Source organism: Mandrillus leucophaeus, unplaced genomic scaffold (genome assembly GCF_000951045.1).
Source record: "Mandrillus leucophaeus isolate KB7577 unplaced genomic scaffold, Mleu.le_1.0 Scaffold322, whole genome shotgun sequence".
Taxonomy (NCBI): Eukaryota; Metazoa; Chordata; class Mammalia; order Primates; family Cercopithecidae; genus Mandrillus; species Mandrillus leucophaeus.
The window spans coordinates 4,009,083-4,021,397 of NW_012103388.1; the positions used below are offsets into that span (position 1 = coordinate 4,009,083).

The 12,315-nt window shown below is 39.7% G+C and overlaps 1 protein-coding gene across 1 annotated transcript in view; it reads right to left on the minus strand.

The window, feature by feature from the left end:
• Positions 1-3,518: 3,518 nt before the first annotated feature.
• Positions 3,519-12,315, minus strand: part of RBBP8 (retinoblastoma binding protein 8) — a 104,747-nt gene continuing 95,950 nt past the window's right edge. Inside the window, exons 16-17 of the mRNA XM_011988097.1 lie at positions 7,606-7,747; positions 3,519-3,740 (exon numbers count right to left, since the gene is read on the minus strand). Coding sequence (XP_011843487.1) covers positions 3,643-3,740; positions 7,606-7,747 — 240 coding nt within the window. The 3' untranslated portion in view covers positions 3,519-3,642. The remainder of the gene's footprint in view (positions 3,741-7,605; positions 7,748-12,315) is intronic.

The following is a 12,315-nucleotide window of genomic DNA, read 5'->3' on the forward strand; positions in this document are numbered from 1 at the left end:
GTATCTCTTTACTAAAGGTAGGAAAGCTGACAGTCAAATGTTAAGTGCTGACATATAAGTTCTGCATGTTTCCTAAGTTTAAATCAATGGTCTCTAACTTTAAAAAGCTTGCTAGTGGCCAGGTGTGGTGTCTCCTGCCTGTAATCTTAGTACTTTGGCAGGCTGAGATGGACGGATCACCTGAGGTCAAGAGTTTGAGACCAGTCTGGCCAACATGGTGAAACCCCATCTCTACTAAAAATACAAAAATTAGCCGGGCATGGTGGCGGGTGCCTGTAATCCCAGCTACCCAGGAGGCTGAGGCAGCAGAACCGCTTGAACTCAGGAGGTGGAGGTTGTAGTGAGCTGACATCGTACCACTGCATTCCAGTCTGGGTGACAGAGTGACTCCATCACCAAAAAAAAAAAAAAAAAAAAAAAAAAAAGCTTGCTGGCAACCTGACATTACATGTAACTATATATAACCGTGAATGACATACATTCTTATGAAAATATCGTCTAACATGTCTATTATACAAATACTTTACAAATGTATAAAGCCCTTTAATATACATTATCTTTTTAAAGAAAAGCTTGAGTGCACTGTCATAAACAGCCATTTTGCATTTATGTATCTAACTCAAATTTTTTTTTGGGTTTTTTTTGAGACTAAGTGTTGCCCAGGCTGGAGTGCAGTGATGTGATCTCGGCTCACTGCAGCCTCCACCTCCCAGATTTAAGCGATTCTCCTGCCTCAGCCTCCTGAGTAGCTGGGATTACAGGCGTGTGCCACTACGCCTAATTTTTACATTTTAGTAGAGATGGGGTTTCATCATGTTGGCCAGGCTGGTCTCAAGGTTTTGACCTCAAGTGATCCACCCACTCTGGCCTCCCAAAGTGCTAGGATTACAGGCATGAGCCACCGTGTCCCGCCACTGAAATGTTTTTAAAATGTGTCTATTTCCTTACTCCATTTAAAGGTAGAAGTTGGTCCACAGCAGATAAAAAGGGAGACAGACCTCAGTTCACTCAACTTCACAGTGTAACTGAAGAGAAAATGAAAACTGCTATAAATGGGATGGATAGCTGTGAAGCTACCATCAGGTGGACAAACCCTACCTCTCTGCTTAGGCTGCCTCTTAAAAAGCCAAATCCATTGGAAGTATACAGCTCCAACCACACATCCTGTGGTGCCTTGTTGAAATTCAGGTGTCTCTCAAAGTCCTGGCCTTTAGAAGGACTATACTATAGTGAAGATGAGTTAATAGATTCTGGAATTAGGCAATTATGGGTTCTAATTTCATCCCTACTAGTTATTAGAGGTAGCCATGAGATGGATAATTCTGACCTCTGAGAAGTCAGAAAAGTTATGAGGTAGGGCTTTCTGGAAACTTTTTTGTAGGGAACGAAAACAAATGGCATGTACTTTTTTTCTTCTTTTTGTGCAGAACATGGACATGATGCTAGAGGTGGCGGAGACTACTTTACAGATACCAGGATGAACACCAATATAAAGTATGGAAGAGCAGAAAACCAGGAGAAATCTGGGTCCCTAAGGCCATTATGGAGCTGCACTAGTGGCCTTGGACTGCTGACCTCTAGACTTTTTAAGGTGAGAAAAATACAGTCAGTAATTTGTTTTTTAATCTGCTGTTTTTTGGATCCTCTTTTTTTTTGCCGCTTAACAATATTAAGTGATAAATTCACAGGGTTATTTGAGGATCGAAAGAGAAACATTTATGTGAAGAGTATAACACAGTTTTTGACATACAGTAAGTGATCAATCAATGACTACTATTATTTTTGGAAGATTAGCTGACTACCAGCAGAGAACAAAAATCAAACACAGAATAAACAATTTAGGAAGGGAAGAAAAGGGCTGAATAGAAGTGATGATACGGTGATAAAAAATTCAGAATGGCCGGGCACAATGGCTCACGCCTGTAATCCCAGCACTTTGGGAGGCCGAGGCGGGTGGATCACAAGGTCAGGAAATCGAGACCATCCTGGCTAACATAGTGAAACCCCGTCTCTACTAAAAAATACAAAAAATAAGCTGGGCGTGGTGGCGGGAGCCTGTAGTCCCAGCTCCTCGGGAGGCTGAGGCAGGAGAATGGCATGAACCTGGGAGGCGGAGCTTGCAGTGAGCAGAGATTGTGCCACTGTACTCCAGCCTGGGCAAAAGAGTGAGATTCCGCCTCAAAAAAAAAAAAAAATTTCAGAATCATGGAGCCAAACAATGTACATAAGTGGTCTGACATAAAGTATATAATCAATATGTGTAATTCCTTTTCCTATCCTATTTGTGAGAACACAAACTAATGCCATTTATTCACGAGAACCTTGATCAACAAGGAAGACCAGACTAAGCAAGAAGATTTTAGGACTCTGAGAAGTAAAGATTGTATTTATAAGGTTATTTATATTTGAGTGAGACATTCCATTCAATGTCTCTTTCATTTCTGCTTATGTAATACTGTCAAGATATGGATCAAAGAAATACACAAAAGAGACACTGATAAACAAAATGTCACTAGAAAAGATGGCACAGATTGGTCAGTCATCTTAGTGACTCATATACTAGGTCCTAGAGGAATAGAAAGTTGCTAAATAGAAAAATCTATTTTGAAACCAAATTGTTCATAACATTTGTCAGTCCACAGAAATAATACAATAGAAGTTGAACAAATGGGCAGAGAACTCAACATATTTAACCTCGAAACTGCACCAGGAAAAAAAAAAAAAAAAAGTATGGCTGGGCACGGTGGCTCATGCCTTTAATCCCAGCACTTTGGGAGGCCAAGGCAGGTGGATCACGAGGTCAAGAGATCAAGACCATCCTGGCCAACACAGTGAAACCCCATCTCTACTAACAATACAAAAATTAGCTGGGCATGGTGGTGCGTGCCTGTAGTCCCAGCTACTTGGGAGGCTGAGGCAGGAGAATCACTTGAACTTGGGAGGCGGAGGTGGCAGTGGCTGCGATTGTGCCACTGCACTCCAGCCTGGCAACAGAGCGAGACTCCTTCTCGGGGTGGGGGGAAGAAAGTATGATGAAAAGAAAACATGTGAAGAGCTGGAAAATTAGGACCAGATCAGAGAATAATGTTTACAGTGCATGGGAAAGGAAAAAAAGTCAATATTTGTGGTCACCTTGAAAGGAATTTATGACAGTATAGTACCTGATCCCAATTCAACAAAAGCTGGAGAGTTAAAAAACTATTAAAATATAGCCTTTCTTTTTTGTTTAAAAAAAAAAAAGACTTAAATGCTAGACACTGGTATGACCTAGAGAAGAGCAACTGATTAAGAAAAATCTGTAATGATTAAAATGAAGTCACTGCTCAATGTAAATACCAAGGGAAGACGAAGCAAAAAGAAAAGAACTGAAAGGCAACAAATCAGACTACAACTATTGTATTTTCAAAATTGTATTAGGTATCACATCACTACATAAAGTAAATAAAAACTCTTAAGTTAGAGTGCAAAATGAAAGCGCCTTATTGTTTTAAAGGTGCAAAAGCAAAATATCGCAAACATTTTCAATAGAAAACTGATTTATAAATCCATTTATAGAAGATCAAAAAACCAATGTTTAATACCAACTTTAAGTATAAATAACAAGGAAAAAACTGCTCCATCCTATTGTTTCTGTTTCAACGTCTATGTCTTCTGCTCCTTGCCTTTTGGAGAAAATATTGCGTTGTAAGGCTGACGTCTTTTTGGGCGAGGACAAGGATCAAGATCTTCCTTAATATAACCTTAAAAACAAACCATAAACTTAGAAGACTGTATGTGCAACATGTATTTCTTTCAGCTTATATCTAGTAAACGTTTCTTATTTGATGCTTTGTAAGTTTATATAATTCTGATTATTAGCTTTGTGATGCTGATGATTGATCTCACTATTTAGCATGTTTCCTCATTTATAATAATGACAGCAGTAAACATTTACCAAATGGTTGCATACATCATCTCATATAACTCACATTCGTTTGAAGTAGTTTCTACTATACCTGTTTCACAGATGAGGTAATAGAGACCCAAGGAAGTTAAATTACTTGTTCAAGTTCACAAAGCTAGCAAGTAGAGGAGCTGGGACCTGGCCCAAACTCTTTCTTATTCCAGAACCAGAATTCTTAAACTTTCCTATTCTGCCTCCTATAGGTAGTTGCAAAGGGGGACAAAGTGCTCAACATGAACTCTACTATAAATTTCAGGTACTTATCAAAAACACTTTTTACAGTAGCTATTTCAATAGATGACAATCCCTCTATACCCTTCAGACTATTAGATCTCCTAAGGTGTCTCTAAGCATGTAATTTTCAGGTGAAGTATTTGCTCTGCCATATGCATAGGGGGGCAATCACAGGCTCTATCCAGACTGATTCTATCTGGTGACCAGGCAGTGAGATATCACATCAAGGGTGACTCAATCTAGCTTAATAATGGGGAAAGCAGAAATACAGTGAAAGCTGTCAAGAGAGTTTGCGTCTTTTGGAAAAACTATCCCACTGTTAAACATCTGGAGCTTCTCCAAAAGTGAAGAAGGTCTCTCTCTCCTTGTGCAGTTAAATCATCAGAACTCTTCATTGAGAACAGCTGCTTTTCAAAATTACATTAAATTAATTGTTTTTTTGAAACAGGGTCTTGCTCTGTTGCCCAGGCTAGAGTGTAGTGGTGCAATCACGGCTCACTGCAGCCTCCACCTCCAGGGCTCAAGCAAACCTTCCATCTCAGCCTTCCGAGTTACCGCTGGGACCACAGGCATGTGCCATCATACCTGGCTAATTTTATTATTTATTTTGTCTAGACCCAGGGTCTCACTCTGCTGCCACGGCTGGTCTTGAACTCCTGGGCTCAATGGATCCTCCCATCTTGGCCTCCCAAAGTGCTGGGATTACAGGTGTGAGACACTGTGCCCAGCTGAGAACAGTTTCCATAAGATGGCAAGGCTGAAATGAAATTCTAGGTGGTGTAATTTTATCATCTGACATTTATTTAATGCTAGTTTTTCTTCTAGTGGGTAAAAATTTTAGATGTTTATCTATAACTGACAAACACAGGCCTAAAGCCTGAGGGCTACTAATTAATTAAAAAGTCAAATCATAAATATTCTAAACACTACTATACTTTTCAATCACATACCAGAAGACACATCCCGTTTTCATAAAACTATTTTTTTTTTTAAGACAAGTCAGGTACAGTAGTGAGAACGAAGGGAAAGAGTAAAAGAAGGAGTTTGATCTGTAACTGAACGATCAACTGAGATAACTAATGGCCTCTGGAACAGCTAAAACTCAGTATTTTAAACCAAAAGGTAAGACTTAGTCTGCACCCGGGTAGTCTTTGGACCATGGAGAAAAGAGCAAAAAATAATAAAGAGGTCAGATAAGTCCCTGCTTAGCTAATATTCTTCCTCTCTTGTGGCTTTTTTCTAAACAGCTTCATTCAAGTAACTTGGTATATATAAACTGTACATATGTAATGCATTTAGTTTATATATATATATATATAAACTGTACATATGTAATGCGAATATTTAGTTCTTATGTTTAAGGATGATTTTGAATTAAAATTCTTCATAAAACTAAGAGTATACTGTCTTATTAAAGAGAATGTCTGATTGAATGTCTGTACCAACATTCATTTAATAACAAATGAGTTTTGAACTATATGTGCCACATACAAAAAAAGTCTAAGAATACAATCATGTAGAGAATAAAATCTTTAAGAGGCTCCTTCAGGCCGGGTGTGGTGGCTCGAGCCTGTAATCCCAGCACTTTGGGAGGCCAAGGCGGGTGGATCACTTGAGGTCAGGAGTTCGAGACAAGCCTGGCCAGAATGGTGAAACCCCATCTCTACTAAAAATACAAAGAAAAAAAAGCTGGGTGTGGTGGCGTGTGCCTGTAGTCCCAGCTATTCAAGAGGCTGAGGCAGGAAAATCACTTGAACCTGGGAGGTGGAGGTTGCAGTGAGCTGAGATCATGCCACTGCACTCCAGCCTGGGCCTTGCAGTGAGACTCTATCTCAAAAAAAAAAAAAAAAAGCCCCTTCATAAAAACTAGCTATTAAATGCTCTATGAGCTCCTCTGGAATGATATTTTCACAACAAAGGGTCTGTGAAATGGACCCTGCTTAATTAAATAGCTCTTTTAAGGCTAAGGACTCGAGCTTTTCATTTCATTTAAACCAATTATTACAATGAAGTTTAGACCTTAGCGACTATGAATTACTATATGCCTGGAACAGTGGTAATGTCCAGATTAATAATCCTAGCTTGAGCACAGAAATGGGAGTATGCTACCCCAAAGAAAGTTATATGACATGAAGACTTCAGATCACATACCCAACTAACTCAACTTTGGTAGAAAATATAAAACCAGAAAAGTGTGGATCTATATTTTTTAGCATTATGCTGCTGGTAAGACAGAACAAAAATTACTACTCTTGACCTTTTATTAACAGCCTAAAAGCTGAATATATTCTCAAATTATATTAAATGTAAGTGCCATATCTAAACAAGCTAGTTGCATGTCAACAACCTAACAAATAAATATCTTTTTAATTCAGATACCATTTATAAACATGCAGCATTCTGGATAAGTGAGGTTTAAAAATCCAAAATTCATAGCAGGAGATTTAAAAAGATTCTCTCTTTTTAAATATAACTTTGCTGGTAGTTTTTGTTAGGTTATTTATTTTATTTAAAGTCATTTTGGCTGGGTGCAGTGGCTCATGGCTGTAATCCCAGCGTTTTGGGAGGTCAAGGCAGGAGGACCACTTGAGGTCAGGAGTTCCAGACCAGCCTGGGCAACATAGTGAGACCCTGTCTCTAGAGAAAAACAAAACAAAAAAGTGCTGGGTGTGGTGGCACATGCCTGTAGTCCTCGCTACCTGGAAGGCTGAGATAGAAGGATAGTTTGAGTCCATAAGTCGGAGGCATCAGTGAGCCATGACTGTGCATGCCACTGCACTCCAGCCTGGGTGACAGAGTGAGGCCCTATATTTAAAAAAAAAAAAAAAAAATCATTTTGATGATAGAATAAAAGAGAAATTGTTTTTTGAAATTTGGTAAAGCAGAATAATATAAGCACAATCACATTAAAGTGATATAACCAATCTCTAATTCCAACTAAATTACTGAAGAGTTCTTTTATCTTTAGGAATGTTTTTATGTCACAAAACTAGCACCCAACCTGCAGAAAAGGTAAAGAAACCATAGAAAAAAAGGTGCATGTTCACATTTGCGCATATACAGTATTTTATTTTATTATCTTATTTCATTTTATTTTTGAGACAGAGTCTTGCTCTGTTGCCCAGGCTGGAGTGCAATGGCACAATTTTGGCTCACTGCAACCTCCATCTCCTATGTTCAAGCGATTCACTTGCCTCAGCCTCCCGAGTAGCTGGGACTACAGGCGTGTGCCACCATGCCTGGCTAATTTTTTGTATTTTAGTAGAGATGGGACTTCACCATGTTGGCCAGGCTGGTCTTTAACTCCTGACCTCAGGTGATCCACCCGCCTCGGCCTGCCAAAGTGTTGGGATTATAGGCATGAGCCACTGTGCCCGGCCAAGTATTTAAAAAAAATAATTATAAAATGTTACAATCTATACTCTCACCTCTTTCCATACAAGTCTGAGTGGAAGGAAAACCAACTTCCCAAAAATTCTCTGGTGTGTTGGGTGGAATGTAGCGGAATCGGTGTCTTGAGCAGGAAGCCAACTTCTTTTCTCTTTCTTCTGCTGGCATATCTGCATAATACTAACAATAAAAACTGGTAAGTTTTTTCACTGAAGAATAATAAATGGAGTGTTATGCTTATTGATTATAAACTAGAAGCTAAAAAAGCCATTTACTAAGATATTCAGTATTCTAAGGAAACTTAATCCTCACTGATGATACTATTAGTAATTAATTCTTACAGACAGTACTGATGTCGGTCTGTGAAGTGCCTGCTTCACTGATGAGAAAAGGAGCTTGTATCACAATGTAAACCAATAAAGTGCTTCCTTCATCAACAAAGTCTTGCAACGAAAAAAAAAAAAAAGCCAGTTGAACTTGACAGTGTGCTTAGTGATACAGCGGATTTATACACTGGTAGAAAGTCTTTATCCTTATTAGGCCAGTAACAAAAATTCAGAGGTCTACATGTTTCTTAATTGTTATCTGAATATAATGTGTGTTTCAAGGTAATTTTCCTATCTCTACAGTTTTAAAAAATAATTTAGATCTGAATGTTGTAGGCTCCATGAGTTCTCCCTTTAAGGTTTCAGTTAGGATCAAAAGCATACTATTTTTTGGCAACTGTGAAAACAAAGAACTTGAACTTCATGCACACAAGGATAAAATTATATGTAAAAATTGTACAGGTTTTTAAGGCCTAGACCTAATGAAAACAAAGCAGTAGTATAAGGTTTAATAGAACATAGATGGACAGAATCACTTTTTTTTTTTTTTTTTTGAGAGACAAAGTCTTACTCTGTCACCCAGGCTGGGGTGCAGTGACACGATCTTGGCTCGCTGCAACCTCCCACTCCTGTGTTCAAGTGATTCTCTTGCCTCAGTTTCCCAAGTAGCTGGGACTACAGGCATGTGCCACCATGCACAGCTAATTTTGTATTTTTAGTAGAGACGGGGTTTTACTATATGTTAGCCAGGCTGGTCTCGAACTCCTGACCTCAAGTAATCCACCTGTTTCAGCCTCCCAAAGTGCTGGGATTACAGGCATGAGCCACCCAGAATCACATATCTAATCCAGCCAATTCTTTCACTTTACACTTCAGAAATTGAAAATGAAAGTGGTAATTTGCTAAAGATATCACCTATTGAAAGTGACAGACTTAAAACTAGAATTTAAGTTTGAAGTAAAAGCTTTTAATACATTTCTATTTTACATAGATTAAAGGCTTTAAAAAAGTGTGAAATAACTTTATTCAGGTATCTTTTTCATCATTCTCACTGCCCTAAGTTTAAGCCTTTGTTACCTTAGTCTGGGCTTTGGGATGAGATGACCTTAGAGAATCAGGGATTACTGGAAAAAACACTGCCACTGAATTAAAACATACTTGAGAAACAGTAGTCGGTCAGTGCAGTTGTAAGACGGCAAGCAAATGGGTGAGTGGTAGAACAGGAAATCAGAGAGGAAGTGCAGTGCCAGAATTTGTTGTCCTTGATAAGGACTTTAGATTCTTTTTCTTAGTGGGATGGGAGGACACTGAAGGATTTTGGGAATGACATGATTTAACTTTCATTCTAAAAAAAGGCCATTCATTGCTGAGCTGAAAGTACATTGTTAAGAGACAAGAATGAAAAGTAAAAGAGAATGAGGACAGAAGTACATGGGAACTCTATGTACTTTCTGTACAACTTTGCTGTGAACCTGTAACTGCTCTAAAAAAATAAATATTTATTTTTTTGAGATGGAGTTTCGCTCTTGTCGCCTAGGTTGGAGTGCAATAGAGCGATCTCAGCTCACTGCAACCTCTGCCTCCTGGGTTCAAGCGATTCTCCTGCCTCAGCCTCCCGAGTAGCTGGGATTACAGGCATGCACCACCACATCCAGCTAATATTTGTATTATTAGCAGAGACAGGGTTTTCCCATGTTGGCCAGGCTGGTATTGAACTCCTGACCTCAGGTGATCCACCCGCCTCAGCCTCCCAAAGTGCTGGAATTAGAGGCGTGAGCCAGGGTGCCCAGTCAAAATAAAAGTTTTAGAGTAAAAAAAAAAAAAATGACCAGGAGAACACTTAGAAGCTATTACAATTATAAAATGTTGGCTGGGTGCAGTGGCTCACGCCTGTAATCCCAACACTTTGGGAGGCCGAGGTGGGCGTTTCACAAGGTCAGGAGATTGAGACCATCCTGGGTAAGATAGTGAAACCCCGTCTCTATTGAAAATACAAAAAAATTAATCAGGCGTGGTGGCGGGTGCCTGTAGTCCCAGTTACTTGGGAAGCTAAGGTGGGAAAATGGCATGAACCCAGGAGGCAGAGCTTGCAGTGAGCTGAGATGGTGCCACTGTGCTCCAGCCTGGGCAACAGAGCGAGATTCCATCTCAAAAAAAAAAAAAAAAAAAAATTAAAAATGTTGCCTTGGTCCAGGGCATTAGTGGTGGTGACAGTAAGTGGATGGATATGGGATATATATATATTTTTGAGACAGAGTCTCGCTCTGTCGCCCAGGCTGGAGTGCAGTGGCCGGATCTCGGCTCACTGCAAGCTCCGCCTCCCGGGTTTACGCCATTCTCCTGCCTCAGCCTCCCGAATAGCTGGGACTACAGGTGCCTGCCACCTCGCCTGGCTAGTTTTTTTTTTTTTGTATTTTTTAGTAGAGACGGGGTTTCACCGTGTTAGCCAGGATGGTCTCGATCTCCTGATCTTGTGATCCGCCCGTCTTGGCCTCCCAAAGTGCTGGGATTACAGGCTTGAGCCACTGCGCCCGGCCTGATATGGGATATATTTTGAAGGAAGAATCAACGAATCAATGGGGTTTGTTGATACGTAAGTTATTGAGACGTGAAATGAAAAAGTAGTGAATAACTACAAGATCTCAGGACATATAGGAGACTCAGCGGTGAGGTCTGGGAATTGAGAGCAGACATTGTATGTTTGTTTTTGGACATGTGAAATTTGAGATCACTATTGTAGATCCACATGAGTATTGCACATTCAACTTGTAGAATAGGCAATGGGATACATTTAAGAACTGCAAGCTTGTAGTCAGTATTTAAGTACATGGGACTGGCACTTCCACTTCTGTTTATGATTGAGTAACAGAACAGATTCACCCTCCTACGTAAATTAACTAGAAAAACGAAAATGTACACAATAATGTTTTGCAGAGATTGGATAACAGAAAGCACGGGAAATGATTATTGAGAATGAATGCAACTTAACAGCTTTTCTATCAAAGTAGCTTTTTTCTAACTAGTAGGATTAGTTCTAGATCATAGAATTATGTATATAACTAAAAATCAGAGATTTACTCAATGCGGACCATATTCTTTAAGAAATCATGATATATTGAATTTGTGTAATGAAAACTCACAAACTCACATTATGGGCTTTTGCTTGTATTGCCAAACTGCTTTTCAAAATAGTGATCCCCATTGTTAGTACATAAGAGCATATTTTTACCCAATGCTTACCTGCATTACAATCTAGTCACACTTTCACATATAATTTTAATGTGCTTGGTTATCAAATTTTCTAGCCCATAGGTTAAAAAGGAAATTTAAAAGGGGAAGTAAACTGCTGAAGGCAGGCATCTGAGAGCTAATGGACAAAAAGGGAAGAAATAAAAACAGCATGTTCCAGGTCAAAACAGAACCTGCCTTGGACTATTTAGTAAAAGGACAATCAGTACAGTTGGCCCTTCATATCCTTGGGTTCTACATTCATGGATTCAACCAGCCATGGATCGAAAATATTCAGGAAAAAACCCTGCATCTGTATTAAACATGTACAGACTATTTTTCTTGTCATTCCCTATGCAATACAGTATAACAACTATTTATATAGCATTTACATTGTAATAGGGATTATAAGTAATTAGAGGTAATTTAAAGCATAATGAAAGAATGTGCATGGTTATAGGCAAACACTATGTCATTTTATATCAGGGACTTGAGCATCTGTGATTTTGGTATCCACAGTAGGTCCTGAAGCCAGTTTTCCACAGATACAAAGGGATGTCTGTACCAGCTACTTCAACATCCAAGACAGCCAGTGTATAAAAGGAAAAATGTAAGTGTTTAACTGTTTATTCATTGTACCTTGTTTAGGAAGAAAAATGTTTGGTGCGGTGACTCACACCAGTAATCCCAGTACTTTAGGAGGCCAAGGTGGGCGGATCACCTGAGGTTGGGAGTTCGAGGCCAGCCTGGCCAAAATGGACCAGTCTCTACTAAAAACACAAAATTAGCCGGGCATGGTGGTGCATGCCTGTAATCCCAGCTACTCGGGAGGCGGAGGCAGAGGCAGGAGAATCGTTTGAAGCCGGGAAGTGGAGGTTGTGGTGAGCTGAGATCAAGCTGAGATCAAGCCACTGCTTGTAGCCTAGGCAACAACAACAAAACACCGTCTCAAAAAAAAAAAAAAGAAAGAAAAAAAGAACTTGGCCGGCCACGGTGGCTCCGATCTGTAATCCCAGAACTTTGGGAGGCCAAGGTGGCTGGATCAATTGAGGTTAGGAGTTCGAGACCAGCCTGGTCAAATAGTGTAACCCTGTATCTACTAAAAATACAAAATATCCATGCATGGTGGGGGGTACCTGTAATCCCAGCTACTTGGGAAGCTGAGGCAGGAGAATTGCTTGAACCTGGGAGGTG